The following is a 22,481-nucleotide window of genomic DNA, read 5'->3' as shown; positions in this document are numbered from 1 at the left end:
ATTTTGAGAGGGAGTCTGACAGCACTGGCCCCCCTGCATCACGCTCTTTCTCTTAGTACATCAGTCTGTGTGGTACAGTATCCGGAAGAGACTCTGTTTTACCCTCACCAAGCTGTTCACCTAAGCAGTTAAGATTGTAGCCCACCGGTCGGATGGGATCTATTACAGTAGCACACTTGGTGCTCAGATGTGTCTATCAATGGTTCTGATCTCTTCCCCTACACCTGAAATCAGGTTCCCAGCTCTACTATAGCATTTCTTTGCCCTTTGGATGGGTAAATGATGCTGATATCGCCAAAGAGAATCCCGTCTCCTTAGCCTAGCCACTGCACCCTGTAACCTGGTGTTGCAAGGGTGGGGAGATGAACGGAGTGTCAGTTTGTTCCGGATAGAGTTGAAAATGTTGATTTCCATCTCTAAAGCCCTAAATCGTCTCTGGCTCACCTCTTTCACAGTAGTTGTGATCAGCTACAGTGCTGCTGCTTTTGATCTGCAGTATGAAGCTGAACCGGAGGCGTTCCCTTGGGAGCCTTGACACAGTATACCGAACTCCCAGTGGGAAGGATTAGCTTATGTTTGTAGCTCTTAGGGCAAGACACTTAGATCATACTTAGATCACGGTTCTCCTGGTCTGAGGGGGCTGGGAGCCCTTTTATTCTTGGGCTCCCTAGTTCTGATTTCTGTTCTTGGGGATTAGGTGGGAGTTGTACTGGATGATGTCAGCTGATGCAAAATGTGTCCCAAACCTATTACTTTAGGTACAGTAAATAGCATCGAGGCGCCATACAAATGTGTAATAGACAAACAGAAGGAGACAGGGACAAGGGGTTTCATCCGGGAAGCAGCAGTCTCTCACTGAAATACATAGAAGAGAAATTGATTAAAGGCAAACATTGTTTAGTGAGGGAATTTGATCAGCATTAGCTGTGCAGTAAAATGCTGCGGCAAATGAGAGAGTATCCAGTGTTCCAGCGGACTGTCAGGCCAGGAATGGCTCTACAGCGTTGCATCTGGTGTCCTCTGCTTCTGGCCTCTCCTGTCATGCTTCTCTCAGTGGCTTGTATCAGTGTTGCTGGATTAAGTGTTTTTTGGCTGTGTTTTGCAGGGTAAAGTTGCCCAGGTAAGTGCCTCCTAGTGATGCTCATCTTCTGGTTGCTGTCTTTGATATTTGCTTCCCCCCATTGAATTAGGGGCCAATTCTCAATTAGAGTCGTGCTAGGTGCATGGTGTGCTGCGTTCTAAGGATACAATGTCCCTTGGATAGATTTCTGAAATCAAACTATTTAAATATTAAAACACCACTACAAAATGATGTCTACGTGAATTCAAATGGTCTCTGCAGTGTTTTGTTTGGGGTTTTAAAGACACAAACCCCAGGAAATTAAATGATGGCTCCCAAAGCACCTGTATGTTCACTCATTGATATACATACCTTTCTCTTTCTAGCAAGGAAGGGTAGTCTGGTGGTTAGCGCAGGAGATAAGCCTCCTAATTTCCAGCTCTCACTCACTTCTCTATGAGCTTGAACACTTGACTTTATCTTTGAGCCTCAATTAACCCATTACTAAAAAAGGCCTAATACCCTGTCCTACATGGGGATCTCTCTGAACTATGTAATATTTGTAAAGCATTTTGAGATGCTGGGGAAAAGGTGTTATAGAAGTGCGTGCGCACACACTCTCCACATGCATTGTGACTTAGTTACACTTGCTTGGAAACTATAACTGCTTAAATTTCCTGACTTTTTTTTCCTATAAAGATTTAAAAACTATGTCATATGAAGGAACTCTGATTATAGAGCCAGGTAATTGTGCAGTTATTGACATCGCATGTACATTTATCTGGTTTTACTCATTTTGTAATAACTTGCAAGCTTGACAGTGAATCATTCCTTTAATTTGCCTTTCCCATGGTATGTCAGGTTGCTCACAAGTGCTAGCTAGACTGGATTTACACATGGAGAATTTCTTGATCTTTGAACATAAAATGTGTAGGTCAAAGATCAAGGCTGGCAGAGGCCCAGAAATGTGCTCTTTGAACTAGTTCTAACGAGCAGCTGTAATAAATAGCTGGAACTTGATTTTATAGTCTTATCAGGAACAAGTTGACTACAGATTTCACAAAGTTTAATTATTAAACACTAGAATTTTGTGTGTGACCAGGGCACTGTTACCTTAAAACAACAAAAAAACAAAAGGAGGGGGGGAATAGTTTGGGGTGTGCTGTGACCCGTGTCTCTTCCCTCTTCCTGTAGATACAATTTTATATGAATTTCTGTTCTGTTACCTTTCTGTGTTTTAATGCATGTGTGGCTGAATGATATCTGGTCCTAATCTGTTGTGTGGTATTGCTGTTGCCTTCCATCCCAGAGGTGGCTGTATTTCTGGGGTGGTTGAAGTGATGCATACATTAATCCGTTTGGAAAAACTGTTAATATTCTTGGGGATCCTTCAAAATGAGAGGAACTTTCAGAAATAGGAGGGTTGTGGTCATCTTTGTTCCCCTTTTTAAAGATAGGTAATATTTTCCCTTCTTCACTCCTCTGGGACCTCACCTGTCATTCATAAGTCCTCCTATGTCACTGAAATAATTTCAAACCAGCATCAGCAGTGTCATCGCTCTGGTTCATTGGAGAGATTCTGGCTGGGAAAGTCCTTTTGCCCAGAAACCTGGAGCAAGGAGAAGTGCTGTATAAACAAGTGACCGTATCTGTTTGCTTGACCACTAGACAGTGACTCAGACACAGTGCTTAACTGCTTGTCAAAGAAGGGTCACCCAAGCTGCTGAGTAGGACTGGAGCAAAGAGAACAGAACCTCTTCAAAGACAGTGGCAGGTGAAGGGTGTGAGCAAAGCAACAGAGCTGCCCATCAAAGGGGAGGGGGAAGGGTCTAGCTGATCTGTCCGCCTCAGAAATAATGCCCCATGACAAGAGAATGGGGTGTGAACAGGCGAACAATCCCAAGGCTAAGCTTCAGTTATGTGTGTTACTGCTTTGATCAGAGGTCTGTAATGACAGTATAGGGGAAAGATTGGGTGTGAGCTTCTCAGGTAGTTCAATGACCATTATCTTGTCAGAAAGGCAAACCATAGTATGGTTTGCTGCCCAAGCCAGATTAGGCTTTCCAGTAGGATAAACTATAGTTTGATTCTCTATTGCTGCTAGGGCCAGATGCATTAACTTTCAAAACGGCTTGATTTACACGCTATTTTAAAACACATTTCTGTGAAAACTGTCTATACAAGACAATCCCTTTGAAAAATGTCTGGAACACGTCGAACTACTCTGTAGGATGCTGGGATAAAAAAGGTCACATCAGGCTGAATCAGCAGAAGGTAAAACTGAAGGCTTCAGGCAGAGAAAGTGTAAAGCACATGTCCCAGAAGAGGATGAATGCAAACAATTATGAGAAACTTCGACATAATTGTGCTTTCCAGAATTCATGGAAAGCTAAATATCCATAGGTTTCATGTTGACAGGATGAATTTTGTGCATGTGTGGTTTGCAGAAAGCATGGGAAAATTTCTGATCAAGGCGACCTTCTTATAAGGTGTGAGACCTGTGGAATGTTCTTATGCATCTTATATGACAATTCTGCTGCTCATTTAAATACATGGAAACAGCTAATTTCCCTTTGTCCATAAGAAGCTGCTATTAGGTTACTCTGTAAAATGCGATAGGGAGGTTAAAAAAAGTGAAAATTTGGGAGGGTTGAACACTGCTTACAGTCACAGAATACAATTTCAGTTTTAAAGAGTTTGAAATATCATGCAGCTTGCAGGTCAGCCATGGCCTTTGGCTTGGGTCAAACTATATTAATACCCATATAGTGAAAGGCTTTAGAGAGGCAATTGCCATCTCAGACATGCGCAAAGTAAGATTTATAGCTGTTTGCTAATGGATCTGCTGATAGGTCTGTAGCAAGAGTCAGCAAACATCCCATCTGTACAGGATGAGAATCCTGCATTCTCTGCTGATATTGTAGACCTGGAATCTGAGGCATCTGTGGTATCACATAAGCAATAAATATAGCTTTAGGAGCTGTGGGAACACAGCAAAAGAATTCAAACCAAAACCAGTTGGGGTCTGAATTTAGATGGTGTAGCCGTGAATATGGACTGTTTGGCTGATTTATTAGAGCACCCTTTTCAGTTACTGTGCATTGTGGTAGAGAACAGGTAAATGGAGGCTTTGTTTTCACTGCCAAAGAGGTGTGTTTCCTAGTTTTTATTGTGAGGTAACTAGGTGAGGTGAATCACAGGTGAGGGGTGTAGGTTTGATTTCATATAGCTTCCTTGTGGTAAAAAAGACAGGTGCCTTGTGTTTGCACTAGAATTGTACAGTACGGTAGCTAGCACGCATTAGTTATCCAGCAGTTTAAAATCCCACCCCTTATTTATTTATTTATAAGTGAAGCCACAGCCAGAGTCACTCTGGAATACCAGTTTTGTGTATGGATTCAGAACCTGGGCTGCCTTAATTGGGAATGGATCTAATCAACTGATGACTCAATGTAAAAACCATTGATTTTCCAAACTTAATGTTGCAGTGATGCAAAGACTCCAAGTCAGGAATTCCAAAACAGAAAGTTAACTCAGCCTTACTGCACATCTTATAGAATCACAGAATATCACAGCTGGAAGGGACCTCAGGAGGTCATCTAGTCCAACCCCCTGCTCAAAGCAGGACTAACCTCAGCTATATCATCCCAGCCAGGGCTTTGTCAAGCCTCAGCTTAAAAACCTCTAAGGATGGAGATTCCACCACCTCCCTAGGTAACCCATTCCATCTTGTTTTAGAGTGTATGTAAACAATAGATTAAGGCTTACATTTAACAAGGGAATGGAGTAGAGAATGCTATGCATATGGTATGTGGCAGAATTAACGTTGCCAGAGCAACCTTAAACCTTTGGGATTTTTCTGATGTTTGAGCACTCAGTCTTGCAGCCTTATCATTGCATTAATGTTGATCCCCTTCACCTTCATTTAATTTCCTAGACATCTAAGGGGAAAATTACAATCTGGAGGTATTGTGCTAGTGAATTCCTTTTTCCACACCAATTTGCTGTCTGCAACTTAGAGCTCCTCTAGTTTTGCCAGACAAGCATGTATGCTCTTTGAATCAACATTCCCACTTTCCTAAGTTCACAGATGTGCACTGCATCTGTTTGAAGTGTGCCCATCTAGTTGTAAACACCTCCCCTAACATGCTATCAGTTTTCTAACACCAATACAGTTGTTAAGTACTTAGCCAAGCTAAACACTAGTCCTCCATGAAATCTGGCATAGACCTGAAACTTTAGACATTTTTCCTATAGCCTGTCTAAAAGTGTGATTTAAGAAAAAAAAATTTTTTTTTATTTATGTTGGAATATTTTAAAATGGGAGAAATGTATCTTTTCCCTCCGCTCAAAACCTGCGGATTTTGCTACAACTTTCTCACCTTCAGGCAGAGACCAATGGTGGGAAAACTTCAGTCTAACATTTTTGAGTTAATGGCTGGACACTGGAAGTTTCCTGGATTCTGTGATATTGTGACCAATCCAAGGCCATTGAAGCTGCCACTGTGCTATAAACTATGGCCACTTGGAACGACAGAGGAACAGCAGGGATAAACCCAGATCCGTCTGCTCCTCAAGCACAGTCTCCTCACAGTGCATCTCTTTTAGCAGTGTCAGGTTTATGAGACACTATCAGGCAGTGCTGATATGCGCACACTGAACCGTTTGTTGCAACACATTGCATATCCCTGAAGACTTTGTTTGACGTTAGTAGTGAGAGAGAGAGAGAGAGAGAGAGCTGGTGGCAATATTTGTGTGGTGTTGATCTGCAGGGATATCCTGGATTAAGATTTTCATCCCATTCTAATGTAGCTGGATAGAGGTCTCGTATGATGATACTGTTAGTAGTTCTTTAGAAAGTGATGGACTGATTAATCAAAGGACATACAATTTTAATATTGAGTTATACAGTTTGTTGAAGCCTTAGCTCACTCTTCATGCTTGCCCTGCCACTGGAGACACCACCCTTTCATGTGAGTGTGGATCTGGGCATGAGATGGTACTCAGGCCCCCAGCTGTATTTACCTCTGCAGCACCTAACATTGCTCCACTAAACAGAGCTCAGCCCTGCCCTGAAGGTTGTCTCCCTTCTCTGGGTCTGTATTATGTTTGGTCTTCAATTCTTCAAGGCTTCTAGATGACTGCTTCTTAAACGCTTTTTTTCAGAAGACAGATCCTTGCGTGGATCCACCTCCTCTTCTAACTCCCCAGTCTCCTACTTTTTTGTTTTCAAATATTTAATTCCTCAGAGCACCAGGAGGTGCTCTAGACCACATCTGGTCCATGGACTTCAGTGTGGAACCAGATGCTCTAGAGATACTCATCCAAAATGTGTGAGGGTTCAGTTCTCACTGAGAAAACAAGTAGGCTACAACAAACAGTTGCTGAAGGTGTCTGGAGTCCTCTTCTAGTCTTCCTCCTCCTCCACCTCCCTTGGCATTAGTTCTGCCAGGTCCTCCCACCTATGCCGAGCAGGTATGAGCAGGCATGAAGGGACTCTTCCTTCTGGAGGTGCATTGCTTGGTGTTGATGTTCTCCTTGTGCTTTTTTTTGTTGTGCTCCCAGGATCTCTGCTCCCTGGCCTCCAGCAGTGAGATGGTAGGCCTCTCTCCTCCAGTGTGTCCATTCCCCTCCTGTCCTTTGAAAGGCTGTCCTTTGCGTGCCATGCTCTGTCCAGATAACCCCTTCCTTATTCAGTATTCTCCGTCACCCTTGTTTGAAAAATTAACCTGAGTGGGGAGCTGCCCCTCGGTTTTGCTCTGAGTTGCTGATCTGATTTCTCCTCTCCCCATGCTCGCAGGACTCTAGCACTGAGATGGTAGGCTGGCCTCTGGATATTTTGTGCTTTCTCTCCATGCCTCTGTCTTTCGCCTGCTGTACTCAATCCTATGCTCCCAGTTCTGCTTGGATTATTTTCTGTATGGAGAAAGCTGCTAAATTACCTCTGGGCAAGTCACTTACTGGTAATATGTGCTACCTCCTCAGAGTATAAGGCCAGAAGGGATCATCTGATCATCTAGTGTGACTTCCTGTATCTCACAGGCCACTAAACACCACCCAGCCGCCCTCACAGTAAACCCAACAACCCAAATTAGACTAAAATATACAGCCCACAGGAGACTAGACTGTTGTATGCCACAGACAGAGAATAGGAGGGACGAAGGTCCACCTGTGCCCAAGGCCCCGTTGTGGCAGGGAGCTGATGAAGTGAGAAGAGACCCAGATAATCCGGCCAATTAACCTGCACCCACACGCTGCAGAGAAAGGCGAAAGATGCCCAGGGTCACTGCCAATCTGACCTGGAGGGAAATTCCTTCCCAACCCCACATGTGGCCATGAATTAGACACTGAGCATGTGGGCAAGAACCAGCCAGCCAAGCAACTGGGACGCAGTAGCCTTAATGCCTCCTCAGAGCCTCGGCCCAATGTCCCATCTCCAGCCATGGCCATCCCTGATGCTTCAGAGGAAGGAGATGCAAAAAACAAACAATACACTAGGGGAGAGGGGGGGAAGAATCCCTTCCTGGCCCACCTCCTGGGGGCCAGCTGAAGTCCTGAAGCATGAGCTTTTAGGAACATAAGATATAAACCAGAAGTGAGCCCCGGAGCTGCTGAACCTCACCCCTCTGATAGTTGGAAAACTTCTTCTAATTTCTAGTCTGAGTTTGCTCAGTTTATATCCACTTGTTCTTGTGCAATCTTTGTCCTTTTGCTTGAATAGCACTTTGTCCTCCCTGGTATTTACCCCCTAATGTATTTATAGTGAGCAGTGATATCTCCTCTCAGCTTTCTTTTTGCTAGACTAAACAAGCCAAGCTCTCCTCTCATAAGATAGGTCCACCATTCCCCAAGCATCCTAGTAGCTCTTCTCTGTTGGAATTCCAGTTGGAATTAATCTTTTTTGAACATGGGTGACCAGAACTGTGAGGTGTCCCTAAATACGGGTTGTGAAGGCCAGAGAATCATTTTAGGGCAGAAAGAAGTGGGACCTCCATGCTTCCAGTCCTGCTGTGCACATTTTCCCATGGAGGCCACATTTGGGGTGGAAAGCAGGTGGGACCATTTATCAGATACTTTATTCATGAAACATTTTTGTGAAGGATTTCTGATCACTTCTGAATAATTCAGAGCACGATGTTCAGCGTGTGGTTGCGAGACCTGAGTTCTAGTTCCTGTTCTGTCACTGACCTACAGTATGACCTTGGGCAAGTCACTTCATCTTTCTAGTTCTTGGTTCCCCATCTGTATAAAAGGGAGAATACTTGCCTCCCTTTTATAAAACACTATGGCTGAGAAGTGCTTACAAGTATTATCTGTAATAGATACTTGCGCACACAATCTTGCTGGTTTGCAGCACTATAAAGATTAGTCAAAAAAAAAAAAAGTCACTCTGACCATTCAATATGCAAATGTGGATAACTCCATCAAATCAAACCCATTCCCCTGTGAGATACAGCTATGCTCTGGTACTCAGACAACTATTTCTATGGCATGTTTCATTCGTCAGCTCCAAGGCAGTTTGGCTGTACTTTTTTTTTTTTTTTTTTTTTTTTTTTTTTTTTTAAAGTCATTGTTTTTTAAGGGAAAGTAAGATGTTTTTTCCTCAAAAATGGCTGAACTATATTTGCTCAAGAAAAAAATACCTTCCTCTTGAAGCAGAGCCAGAGCCTGAAAGATGGGTGTTTTTTAGAAAGCTCTGAGCAGCTGAACCTGGGAGTTGCAATGGAAACCATTGTACAACCAGTACCAGCTATACCGGTACAGCCCACTATCCCAATGGGAGGCAGCTTTCCCACAAATGGCTTTTATAGCACATTCATACTCTCGGTGCTTAGCAACCTACAGTCACTGAGCTGAAGGGATATGTGAAGCTTTTCAGATAGCCATTCTCTCCACTGCCTTCTCTGTCGCTGATGTGACTCCGTTTCCCTGTATTCATGTGACAGATAGTAGTGGGCTGTTGGTGCTGCCCATCGCTGGTAGAATTCCCCAGCCCTGAGGAGGTAGGCTGTGTTGCCTGCAATGTGTTGTGCTTTGAGCTGTGTCTGAGGGATTCTTTCTCCTCTCTCTCCATTGGGACAAGTCATTCTTCACCTCCTCTCTTGAACATGGCAGCTCTGCTCTGAACAGCGCTTCTCAAGCTGCCGAGAGAGATGTGAAGAGTAAGCTACCTGGTGGGTGAAGTTGAATTTCCAATGGAAAGAATCTGTGATTTCTTTGCTTTCCTCCCCTCTCCCCCCCCTTGAAGTGGATTTTGGTGCACTGGAGAGTGGATTTCTGGATGCAGAGTATTCCTTATTAGAGTGGTCCACTGTAAGCCTTTGTTAACATAAGGGGTCACATGCCAGCTGCTTACCTCCACTTTCCAGGGCTTGCTCTGAGGGATTTTCCCCATCACCTGTGGTGTTCTCACTGGGAATCTGGTAGATGGGTTGGCACTATACACTTATTTTACCGATAATGAATGGTGCACAGATACGATAGTCGGTTGCACACTGGAAGAATGTATTGAGAACTAAAAATTGCAAACAAAATCTTGCTCTGTCATAGCACCCAAAAATTTGAAAACCACAGTTGCTATTTTGAGGAGAGATTATTTATTGCAATAGCACCTAGAAGCCCTCGTCAAAGACCAGGACCTCTAGGTACAGTGCCAGGTGCTGTACAAACACAGAGCAAAACTGGAGAATTGCAGAGCAAGCCCTGGAATGACAGTAGGGAGCCTGCCAACTCAGCAACCACAGATGCCACAATGCCAACAAAATTCAATAGTCATTTAACTTTACCAAAATTATCTGCTTTCTAACAAAAATACGGCTGTCAGACCACCAATACTAAATCAAACACTGGGCAGTGGAGGAACAAGAGCTGGATAATCCCGCTGAGTCACCACAATGGAAATTTAAGACTTCCCAAAGGCAGGGGGATGCTTTGGTCCCAACCAGCCCTGCTGTTCATTCTGGAGGGCTGGTTCAGAGAGCTTTACGTGGCCATGTGAATTGAGAGGCAAGCACCACACAGAATCTGCTCTGACTGGCACTTGGGAGCACCATCTTCCCTCACACCTTTCAGGCAAACTTGTTCCCAGGGGTTACTCTGATCAGTGAAAGGTCTCAATAACACTTTTCCCCCATGGCTAGTTCCTGCTTAAGTGGATGAGTTGTGAGGAAAGTTTTCATTGAGGGAGATACCCTCAGCTCATCATTGCACATGTCTGGTTATAAATAACTGGGTGCACAAGACCCACAATCCAGCATATGGGAAGCTGCAGCTATCATTGGCAGCTTCACAATAAAGAGGGATTTCAAATAAAATAAGAATGGGAAGAGATTGTGGTATTTCCATGATCAAGCTGTACTTCCATTCTCTAGCATTTGGGGTTTCTTGGCTCACATTTCTCAGCCACAAAAACCCCTTCTGCACTATGACTTTAACCAGCTCAGCCATGCGAGGACATCTTCAGCAGAGCTCTGATGAGACTCTGCTTAGGGCTTTCTGAGACAGCAACATTTTTGCTAGGACTCTCCTCTGTATTACCATGTACATGTATCAGTTGAAGGGTGCAGCAGACTTGGAATCTCTCCTGTCTCTCCCAGGGTCCTGGGTAACAGGATGGTGCTACTGAATTCTGAAAAAGTTCAATGAGAATGAGAGAAACGAGGGTTTCTAAGTCAATAACCCGCCCACTTTATTAATATTGTGTATCTTAAGGTGCTTGTGGCCATGGTGTCTGAGCCTTACTTAGCTTTCATGTTACAGTAAATTCTAAGGATGGAGGAGAGAAATCCCTGTGCTTCTGCATGGCTTTCTTTTGGTGCAATCTGGATTCAGTTATACTAGTTCCTAAAGCCCTTAGCTGGAGCATCTCATCAACCTTAAGAAGAGAGTTGCTGAAAGAGGCCTGTCTTGCTGCTTGTTTTAAAGCTGGCGAGCCCCAGGCTCAATGTGATCTCCCTCCATCAGTCATGAATCCAATAGCTGAGGGCCCTCTTCAGAGAATGCCTTGTCCCTGGGCACCATTGGGTATGAGGCTCCATGTCCCTGTTGAGTATACTTGCTACAGAGGAGGGGTGCCTAGTGTCTGAGTTCTGCTCAAGTCCATTTTGGACCTTTAGAGTTGAGTAATAAGACACTGAGATGTACCTAGTCTTGCAGAGTTAGTGCGATGTCCTGATGGTTCACACCACTAAGCAGGCAGGCCACTCCACATTGCACAAGCTGTAGTTTCCAGGTGGCCTTCCTCAGGAACAGCATGTTGCAGCTGTAGCACTTGGATCCCTGTGTGTCTGGGATGGGCGTGTACCATCTCTTGGCCAGCCACAAATAGATTCTGGAGCGCTTCTGCTGACTGGGTGTCCGTGTCCTGTTCAGGATCACTCCTTGCTGCAGTTCTGAGGGCTGGGGCATGGTTACTTACACAACATTCACTCTTCTGCCAGGCCAGCTAGTCCCAGGACCCTTCTCCCTGGCGTTAATGTTCTTAATGAGGCAATGCACGGGATGTTCCCTCTGCTGGAATCACTCCGCTCCTGGAAAGCCCTGTAGCTCGCTTTGCATGCATGTGCCCTGTGGGCATGCCTTCCTGGCAGGACCTGCTCTCCTAGCAAGGGCTGCCTGGGAGTTCCTACTGCTCAGTGAGCTGAGTGTCCCACCCTGGCCGGGTTAGAGTAGCACAGTTTGTGTTTGGTTCTTTCCCTTTATCCCACCCACCTCATCCTCTTCGCTGTCTTCGTCTGAATCTGGTCTGATGCTGGGGTCTCTGTTTCCAGGTGAAGACCGAGATCAGCGTGGAGAGTAAACACCAGACTTTGCAGGGACTGGCTTTCCCTCTGCAGCCTGATGCTCAGCAGGCCATTCAGTTGTTAAAGCAGAAGAAAATCAATTACATCCAGCTGGTAAGGAGGCAGAGGCAGTCTCTCATGTGCTTTTCAGTTCAACATAGGCTCTCCTGCCCCATCCCTCATGTTCTCCCTGGATCTCCAGAGCCTTTGAGTGTTTATTTCACGGTGCGTTATGCTGAACTTTCTCTCCCCCTTCCCATTCTCCCCTTTCACCAGAAACTGGATCTCGAGAGGGAGACTATAGACCTGGTCCATACAAATGCCACAGAGATAGCCGACCTCCCCAAAAGGATCCCTCAGGACTCTGCTCGCTATCATTTCTTCCTGTACAAACACTCTCATGAGGGAGACTACCTGGAGTCTGTTGGTAAGCTCTGCACAGTGCTCAGCCTTCTCTGCTTGTTTCAGACCCCAGTTCCCCCCTGCCCTGGGCAGACATGGTGTTATTCTACATTCCACCCACGGGTGCAGTGCAGTGTTCGTGTATGATCCATGGCTGGAGCCAAGCCTACCTTCCCCTCAGCACAGATCACTGCTGCTCCCGTGAACAGGCCAGGCATGCAGATGTCTCTGCTGGCCTGCTGTCATCCTGGCAAGCAGGCAGTTATTCATTTAGAATTAGAAGGGGTGTTCTCCCCGGGCCGTTCTTACCATCAGCTGTTCAAGGATCTTGAACCATTTCCCATTCATGCCCTTCCACTGAAGGGCGTTTGCTCAGTCATCTGTCACCAGCTCCTCAGATGCTAGCAGAGGCTCCCGTAAACTAGTGCCCTGACCCAAACTGCTGCTGAAGAAGTGCTACGAAAGCCGGTGCCAAGACTTCTGGGATGTATCTGGGGTAGTCCAGCTGCAAGCACCAAAATGTTTAGTCCTAGGAGGAGGAAGCTGTTTGGCTGCAGGAGGCTTTTCCTCTTGATTTTTGTTTCCTCTCTGTGGTGGTCTTGTGGTTTCAGTCCTGTCTGGGGTAGTCAGCTTGCACAGGACTGCATGTGTGATCGCTCCCATGGGCACATTGGGCAGATTCGGGTGGGGACCTAGGGCTGGATTCTCTCTGCTGGATCTCCTTTTGCAGATGCTCCTCAACTTTTAAAGCTGGGGTTACGCTGATGACTGACTTGCATTCTCTTGCAGTGTTTATCTACTCCATGCCTGGGTACAAGTGCGGCATTAAGGAGCGTATGCTGTACTCCAGCTGCAAGAGCCGGCTGCTCGACACTGTGGAGCAGCAATTCTCCCTGGAGATTACAAAGAAGGTAAATCCATGTCGTCTGTCACGTCAGTTGCCAGGGTCCCATCGGTGGCCCCAGAGGAAGCATTTTGAATGTGTGGTGGGAATGCTGGCCGAGGGGCTGATGGGAAGGTGCCAAGGTACCTGCTCCCCCTTGGCTGCCTTGCACATGGCGATTGCCAGTGACTCTCCAGGAAGCCATGTGACAGGAAGTCTCAGCTCCCTGAGCCCAGCCAGATGATCAGAGTGGAAAGGCCGCTGTGGGTGGAGAGGAGGGAGTTGGTTTTGCTCCATGGGTCACTGAGGAGCAGAAGGCAGTGGTGAGGTGCTTGTCTGAGAGTTGGGGGAGAAGGCCCCTGTTGTCTCACCACTGTAGCTCGATGATGTCAGGAGGCAGCGTGGTGGAGTTAACCCCCCTTGCTGTGCTGTTTGTGTGCCAGATCGAGATCGAGGACGGAGCCGAGCTGACCGCCGAGTTCCTGTATGACGAGGTTCACCCCAAACAGCACGCCTTCAAGCAGGCGTTTGCCAAGCCCAAGGGGCCCGTGGGGAAACGGGGACAGAAGCGACTTATCAAAGGTCCAGGAGAGAACGGCGAGGACAGTTAGATCCCAAAGGGCAGGAAGCTGGGTCAGGAACAGGCTGTGAATTTCTGATGGCATTCAGATGGCAATTTCCACAGGATCCACATCTCCGCTTCCGAGCCTATCCGCTGAGCCCTGACAGGCTTTCCCTCCACCTCTTCTTTAGTAAAATCATGGACACCTGGCTTCATTTTGGGGGGAGGGCAGGCCAGGAATCTGGGGGCAGGGGAGGGATCTGTGGGAGGTTTTTATTTTCTCTTCCCCCTTGTTCTTTTGTTGTGTAATTCCTGAGAAGAATGGTTGTTCTAGTTTGAAATGAGATTTAAACTGATGCTCTTGTCACTTCACCTGCCTTGTGACCTGGTTTACCTGGTACCTGCACTGATCGAAGGGCTTACTTACGAATAAGCCATGCTATGCAATGGCCTTGGAAGGAAATCCTGGTTGGGGTTAATCTGATGATGAAAGCAGAAGGCTTTTTCCCACCCCTTGAATGTGTTGCTACAGACATCAGCTGTCTGTATCCAAGTCCCTAAATCTTGACAGCTTCCCTCTGTGTAATAGTCTCCTTAGCTGGTCAGTGCCCTGTGACGTATGTGCCAGATGGCTGGCAGCATCTCTTCCCCTCCCCCCACTTCACATTGAGTCTTGCAGGCTGGGTGTGAACCCACTGACGGGGCAGGTGGTCAGTGATCGGTGAGCACTGAGAGCAGTGGTAAGCGAAAGCCAGGCAATTCCTCACCCCTGGGCAGAAAGGCGGTGGCTTTCAGAGGACTGCTCCGTGTTGATGGTTTGCCGTGGATTTGTGTATCCAGGTGTGAAGGCGCCTCTAGTCACCTTCATTTCCAGTCCTGGGCTTTTCTGTCTTACAGAGCAGGCAAGGAGTAGTGACCCTCTGCCACAAGTCTGTGGCACTGGAGTCTGCTCTACTAACGGATTTCAAGCTGTGTCCTACTTGCCATGTTTCGAACTCTGGCAGGCAGTTAAACGAGGTGCTCTTTTCCCTTTGTCGCTTGTTTGCTTCGTGACATGAGTTGAGAGGACAGTGGAGGCTAGCCCTGAGCCACAAGCTGTAATCCTGTGCTGAGCCATCAACCCCTGCTGGCAGCTCTTCCTTGCTGGGATTTGATCCACTTGCAGCTCCGCGCTGCAGTCTGAACCCATGCAAATCCACCGATCCTGTGATCTCCAGTACCTGGCTCTAGGCTGCCTTCCTGTACCCCACTGGTGCAGGAACATCTCATGACACTCGCTCCCAGCCCTGGGGCTGCATTACTGTCCTTCCCTGACTCACCAAGATCTACTCCTAAATCTCTGACACCAGTTCAGTCCTGAATCCACTGTCCAAAACCACAGACACACCTGAACATAGGCTAGCAACCCACAGCCATCCAGGTGTGCGTTGTGCATCCCAGTCCACCCAGAACATCATTCATCATCTCCTGCAATGGTTTAACCCTCGATATGCCCTGCAGTTGCATCTCTGTCCTTCATTCCAGCCCTGCATTCATCTACCAGGGCAGTGGGGATAGCCACTTATAGCTGTGGGCTATGGTACACATTCACACTGATCACTAATGGTGCGGCTGTGCTGGGAGAACATTAACAGTCTTTCACACTACGCTGAACACCAGTGGCAGGTTTATCTTTTGTATTCCGCACTCTGGTTAACAGCATTGTCCATTCCGTGTAATAGGGAAATTCACCCTGACTGGGCATGCTTGTGCCTGAAATAGTCTCTTGTAGATCCACGTAAACCAGGTTGGAAGAAGAGGTCTCTATGTGAAATTTTTTCCCAGGGACAGAGGTGGTAGCTGTGGCCCATGAGGAAAGGTGAGGTGAGCTATGGTGGTAATGGGAAGCCTTCCCAGCCCTACTCCTTGAAGGAGGGTCCATGTGCTGTCCAGGCCCACGCACACTAGAGCCTCAGGACCATTGCTGCAAAAGGGGAAGAGTTGCAGCTTTTGAAAATCTACCTAGTAGATGTTTGTTCCCATGGGTCACAGTTTTTAAAGCACATGCTGAAGATTCTCATTCTGGCCCCTCTAACTTGGCCATTTGTATCCCATGTGAGGGCACTCAGCCTTTTCTATACGATATAATGGTGTGGTGTTAAATTAGACTCAAAGCCATTGTTTCGTTTTGTTTGCTGCCATATAAACTTTTGAAGTATGTTTCAGCCAGGTTGATTAATCCCTGCGGAGGAAGAATCTGGATTGAAGTCAGCTCAGCCCGTCCAGGCAGGAAATGGTTGTGACTTGGTCTACAGCGCAAGACGAAGAGATGGTGAGAGAGGGATTTTACAAGTCCCTTGGCTCAGCCAATCTGTTGAAATGGAGAAATGTTACCATGTTGCTGGATATTCAGCAGTCCCTTAGCCCTCATGGGTTTGGCTGGTGGCTTTGCCACCTGGAGAGGATTATGGCAGCATTGGGACGGCTGACTTTCTGATGCCCAGCAGTGGATTTAGGGATAAGTCTTGACCTGGCAGGAAGACAGACAGACAGTCATTGACAGGGATTTTAGCAATGGGTCCTCACTCACCTACACAGACTACACAACAGGTCTCAGTTTGCGCTGTGTTTTCACCTCCCTGACTTTTCAGTAGAACTCTTGCTTTTCCTGTCAATAGTGATGGGAAATAGTTAAAAGGATTCTCTCGTTGTGACCAAACCATGAAATATCCAGCCATGTGTGCGGGAGGGGGAGTATCCCTTCCTCCCTCTCTAGAGGTCAATGGCTTTACAGACCTGGACTCCTGCTTTCCCTTTGGAGTGATGCAGTTGCATCGTCTGTGGCTCCTGTTCTAATTGCACAGCCATTGCGGACGTTTCTGGACCTCACTGAACTGTCTGAACATCTGATTCTTAGCTCTGTAACTTTGGGGAAGTGACATGAAAAGGTCCATGTATGGGGTGGGCATCCTGTGCATGCAAAGACCTTTTCCACCCGTGTTTTATATTGTGCTGTGGCACACGAACACCTTCCTCTGCCACTGTGAGATCCAGTGAAGAAGTGATCTGTATTAGTTCTGGTAAGACAGGGGATTTGTCATGCTGGTGCCTCGTGTTATCCCATTCCATCAGGAATGTGCACCCAGTCGCTGTTCTGGCCTATTATACGCTCCTGAAAAGCAAAGTGCTGGAACAGGAGAATTGTGTAGAGAGAGCAAGTGCAGGAGAGTTGTGTAGCAGAGCTCTAGTCTCTTTCCCTGGGCGAAGAATTGATTTCCCCATCCTCATCTGGGCTTAGAGGGTTCATGGAGTTTAGGTAGTGTTTGATTACGTGCTTCTGGCCATCCTTGATTCCAGGAAGATCCGATCATCTTGTAGGCATTACGTATATCTGGGGTGATGGTAGCTGTTGATTCACTGACTTGTGTCTCCAAAGTGTCTCCCCCATTTAAAAAAAGTTAATACGTTTTAGAAAAGAGTCAACAATGTAAACTAGGTCTCCCAGACTGTATCTAGACCTTCAGCTATTTGGACTTGTCAATTAGTTTTGATCCCACTGTTTTGCTCTGTTGATGCAAAACATTGCCATGTAATAATTAGGTACCCTCCTAATACATGATCAAATGTAGCTATAGGACCTAACAGAACTTCCGTGGAGGAAGAGAGACCCAGCAGCTGGTTTCAGTACTTCCTCTCTTTACCCCACTTATTCCATAAAGTAACTCCATGCTTAAGGCCAATTTCTGGTCCTGGAGAGTAACTGGAATCAGGAGGGATGAAGGGGTGGCCTTGTAGCCACTCCTCCTTCCCCTCTTTAAATTTGTGCCTGGGTGGAGTTTGTGACTCTGACCGCTGGGCCCTTGGGAATGATGTCTGGCAGGTCTTGTGCGTGGAGAGTAGCTGGGATCTTTGGAGGCTCATTGAGGAGCTTAAAGGAGTCATGCAGCCTGAAGATCATCTGCCACTTCCACAATGGAGCTGTTTCCTCCCTCCTCACCACCATTTCCTTTGGTGATTTGGAGGAAGGACTACCTGTCCCCACTCAGCCTTCCAAGTTGCTTTTTTAAGGAAGGCACATGGATGGACTTGTCCTGAGCTCCCTGGGCTACTGTGTAGATGCCACAGCAGCCTTGGAGTTGCATTCTCTGGCCCTTCCATAGAGAGAGGGATGGGGGAGAGTGTGGGACCACAGAGCTCATTTAATGAACTCTCTGCCCTCTGAATAACTCCATTGGGTTATTCAGTCCCTACCATTGGGCAGCTCTGTAGCCGCTCTGAGTCCCCTTCTATACCAGCCTGAACATTCTTGGGGTTAGCCAGGCCAACTCAGAGCTGGCCTGTGTGGGAGTCATGGGTGACGGTATCTATTCCCCTGCAAGGACAATATCAAGCTGGCTTCTAGTCTGAAGACACCAAATCTATGAAGCCCTGGTCTCCAGTCTGTCTTGCGAGGTGCACAGGCCACCCAGATATTGCCGAATGGTGAAAGCCAAGAGAATTCTTGGTACAAATGGCACCACATGGAATTGATTTTGATCTGGGTTGCTATCCCAGCTGCTGACAGTACAGGTGAATGTGGTTGTATGTCAGCGCATCTGTAGGAGCATGGGGGTTTCTCAGGGCTCCTAGGTGATGTGAGCAGTCAGCAGTCCTTGAGTCCTCTAGTGGCTACCCAGACTCCAAAAGGCACACATTGGTAGCACTGTGAGCTTGTCTACATTAAGGAATTTTAGGGGGGAAATTCCCTGCTGGTGCTTTCATCTTATTCAGCTACAGCAGGGGCAGCCATTGGCAAGGTTCCGGCAGCTTTTGGAGAGTTTACCACTGAGTCATGGTGGTAAGATTGCCAGGTGCATTAAACCCATGATCTGGTTTAAATGTCATGATGGTCAATGTGCTGGAAGCTGCCTTTGCCTTATCTGCACCAGGACTGCTGCTGCAGCAGCTGAATCAATGATAGCTGCATGGCAGACGCAGCCTGGGTGGAAGAGGGAGAGCTGCTTGTTGCTGACCGGGCTGGGTGGTGGTGTGGGTTAGAGGTTTGGGGGGAAGCAGAACACACTGTACTGAACACTGTATTTTCTAAAGAATAAAATATTTTTAAAACAATTTGACTGCTTGTGGTTTGAGTGGAAATTCTAGCTGTCCCACATTGCCTAGCACTAGTGCACTCCTTCCCGTGTGGAACCTGGTGCACCTCTGAAATTGACAGCCCAGGCCTGGCATGCATCTGGCAAAAGTCCTAGGGGCAGCTACAGTAATCCAGGAATGAAATGAATGTTACAAAGACTAAACTGTCACACTGCAATTTGTAATAAAAACCCTCCATCATTTCTCACCCTAAAAGCTTCTTCATTCAGATTTGCTAGTTTATTTGCCATCTTCTTTCAAATCACTGTAAAAACATGACCTTTTTTATATTTCTTCAAAATGTCGTCAGAGCTGAATTCATCAGTGTGAAACTTTGGGGTGGGAGAGGAGAAACCAAATCAGTCTGACTTCTGGAAATCCTCGTTCGTTCTCCTCTGCCCCTCTTAAATCATTAACTCTCTCTCTGTCAGGGTAATTTTTAGCTGCTAGCAATGTTTAAGCAGGATAATTCATGTCTATTTTACATGCTCTCTAAAGATCTACTTAATCTCTAAGAAGATGGCTAGTTCCCAGGTGGAAATTACCCTAAGGAACCCATGGGATTTGAGTCAACAGAGTTGTTAAATTGCCCCATAGAACTTGATTGGTTTTTGTTTTGTTTTTTAAATTGTCTCTGCTGTAGAATCCTATAGGTTGATTTAAAAAACTCAATTTCCTTCTCAACTACGTTCTGTAGGACTCTTCTCTGACAGGTCACAATGTCTCTGAGGGGATACTGTTGTTTAATAACTATTTTACAGTAGTGACCAAAGCCGCACTGAAGACTGGATCTCTATTGTTATAGAGCCTGGACAACTGTATATGAGGCTATAGTCCCTGTCCCAAAGAGCTCTGTGTAACTGCACCTTCAAGTCAGCGTCTTCTATCAAGGATTGGTTGGCTTTTACAGCTCCTGTTGCATCCAGCTGTCTCCTGGACTAGGCTAACATCAGCTACCCAGCTCCCTGCTCTAATTCAGACCTTTCTTATCCAGCTTTGGGCTGGGGAAGAGTAACTTTCATGGTAGTCCTCTCTAGACTGTACAGCTATTGTGATGGTCATTCATGGGGACTTCCTTTTGAGTGGTCTGTTACAGGAAAGCCCTCCCAGATGAGAGGGTTGTACGAAGCTACCCTTTAACAACTGGACAGCATTTTAAAAAGCAGGCTGCGGATCTGCTTTGTGATACCTAAGACTGTAAGGACCCTTGGTCCATCTCAGGGCCTGGACAAACTGTCCTTTAATGAGCTGTATCCCAAGGGCTGTAGGGATTCAAATAGAACTGGGCTTGTTCTAACCCTGCTGTAATTCCCATACAACAGAATTTTTGAGACTTGAAATTGCCATTGGAGGAGTGGGGTACTTATTGTTGTGCAGTTGGAATCAAAGAAGGGGCAATAAATGGTATTTGCATCACCGATTTGCTTGTGCTGCCAGACAAGCCTGCCACATTAGCTGGGTGGCATAGTGATGGGAATGTGAGCTGGAGCTTCTTCTAGCTCACCCGTCACCTGCTTGGTGCGGAGAGGAAGCTCTGTTGTTGGCACTGTATAAGAACCAAAAAGACATAATAAAGCACCCACAATGGGAGGAAAACCTGGAACCTCACTGTCACTGTATAGTCAGACCTAGACAGACCGATGATCACCTGGAGTATAATGGTGATGCGGATGGAGCCTGCCTGACTGTCCCATGCTCATGTGGCTTCCATGGGCCAGAATGTGAAACTCTTCAGCAGTGTAGTTGTGACCACTGGTTTGCTCCACATCACACTGTTAAGACAGCTGGGGCTCTCCTCACACAATCCCCCAACAAAGTCCGTGTGCTAATGCAGAAAGGCTCTTCCTCAGGGTTTGGCCCCATGTGGTCTGTTAGTGGGGGGGGGGGGAGGTGTCGGCCTGTGCTGGAGGAATGCGGGGCTTGGTGGGGATGAGGGGTCAGAGCAGATAGGTAAGCAGTAAAACAGCAGGCCCCTTGTCAAACAGAGGAATTTGAAATCCTTGTAAAAAGGAGGGTGGGCAGGCAGCAAAGCCCCTGGAGAATCAAACTAATCATATTGATTAAATAAATAATAAACAAACATATTGATGCATAATTATCAACCCTCCAGCGGTTCTTGGGAGGCCTGGCACTAGAATTGTGAGCAGTGTGGTGGGCACGTGGAGAGGGAGCAGGTCCCAGCTTGTGGTAGAGGCCGGCTCCCCGCCACAGTGAGTCTCCAAATTCCCCCTCACACTTGTGCCTGCCGCAGTTCCCAGCACCTGGCCTTTCCCTCCCACTTCTCCATGGTTTTGAAGGGCTCGGACAGGGTGACTGTAGTGAGGCGGGGTGGGGCAGGAGCAGCAGCCTGTTTACCCCAGGGGGCAGAGCCAGGCCAGCCTCACCCCTCCCACTGGAAGCAGGTGGGTGAGACAGGAAGTACCAAAGGCAGGCAGCAGTGGGAAGAGAGCTGCCACAGAGGGAGGTGTCTCCCCTCCCCCCCGCCGGGGCTCAAGACCCACTGTGGCACTGCTGAGGCGCTGCCGGACGCCTGTAACGCTGAGGGCCTGTGGGGCTGCCCCTTGCGGTTTATTCGGGGAGGCTGACGGCGACCCTGAGGCCCAGGTACTGTAAGAAAGGGAGGAGCCCAGGGGAACCAGACACCTGTCCGGTTGTGTTGTGGCCTGAAGCCGGGTCAGTGAGTTGCAGCTGGAGCGCCACTGACCCTGTGGCCGAACCCTCTGCCGCTGCTAGGGCCTGGGCTGGGACACGGGGGAGTCGGGACAGCCTGCGTCCCCCTCACCACCCCACCCGCGGGGCGATCGTGTCACCCAGACATGGGAAGCCTCCCCGGGCTATAGACTGTGCGCACGCCCCGCCCTGCCATGCCTGAGGGGGCAATAGACTGCTACTCGACTGACGTGTCCAACGGTGAGTGGGTGAGTGAGGCCATGTGGCTTCCCTCCGAGCCGGAGGGGGAGGAGCGAGCGGCATCCACCTCGACAGTGACTAAAATAAAACTGGCGTGGGCTGAGTGGGTTCACTTTCAGGCAGGGCCCAGCTTGAGCAGCTGGTGGCCAAGAAGCCCGAGGACTTGATTTGATTCGACTTTGAAGGTGTGGTGTTAGAAAGTGCTGGCTAACGTGCTCTAAAACTCGTGTAGACACGGCACTGTCCATTTTAACGTGCTCTAAATGGGTGCAGTCGAATCTATGGTGTAGACGTGGCTTCCTCGCTATCAGTTAACTCGCGTGAAAGTCTATGCTCTCCCATCTATACTAGAGTTTTAGAATGTGTCAGCTAACAGGGCTAGCTTATAAATCCCCTTTTAAATCCTCGGCCAGATGACCTCTAAGTGTAGACAAGGGCAAGGCAGAGTTTGCACTGATTTGGTGTTTACCCCCTTTGCAACCAGGAATAAACTGATTAGCTCATCTGGGGTAGTACCCCCCCAGCTCACCCTTTCCAACCTTTAAGTCTCAGTTCTGGTGCAGCTACACCAATTCCTGCTAATTAGTGATTCACCCAGTGCGGACAAGGTCCAGAGGCTGTCTCAAGGCCCATGCCTGACTGCCCGTGTTCATGGTAATGTGGAGGAGTTGCTGTGCTCACCAATGTGCTCTGTTGAGTCTATGCTGAGAATTAAAGCCTGTGGGAAATACCTCCATTCTTTTGTTATAAGGATAAATGCCTGGACCTCATGTG

General features: G+C 47.4%; 1 protein-coding gene across 2 annotated transcripts in view; it reads left to right on the top strand.

The window, feature by feature from the left end:
• WDR82 (WD repeat domain 82) overlaps positions 1–14,060 on the top strand; it is a 116,494-nt gene extending 102,434 nt beyond the window's left edge. For both annotated transcript variants that reach the window (XM_067568088.1, XM_067568089.1), the window contains 4 exons: positions 11,830–11,955; positions 12,118–12,268; positions 13,033–13,154; positions 13,570–14,060. In XM_067568088.1, coding sequence (XP_067424189.1) covers positions 11,830–11,955; positions 12,118–12,268; positions 13,033–13,154; positions 13,570–13,737 — 567 coding nt within the window. In that variant the 3' untranslated portion in view covers positions 13,738–14,060. The remainder of the gene's footprint in view (positions 1–11,829; positions 11,956–12,117; positions 12,269–13,032; positions 13,155–13,569) is intronic.
• Positions 14,061–22,481: the final 8,421 nt, after the last annotated feature.

The sequence above is a fragment of the Emydura macquarii genome, unplaced genomic scaffold (genome assembly GCF_026122565.2).
Source record: "Emydura macquarii macquarii isolate MOO-44397 ecotype Brisbane River unplaced genomic scaffold, CSIRO-AGI_Emac_v2 contig_2846, whole genome shotgun sequence".
Taxonomy (NCBI): domain Eukaryota; kingdom Metazoa; phylum Chordata; order Testudines; family Chelidae; genus Emydura; species Emydura macquarii.
Note: the sequence above shows the minus strand (reverse complement) of the source record. Positions and strands in the feature narration are given on the sequence as shown.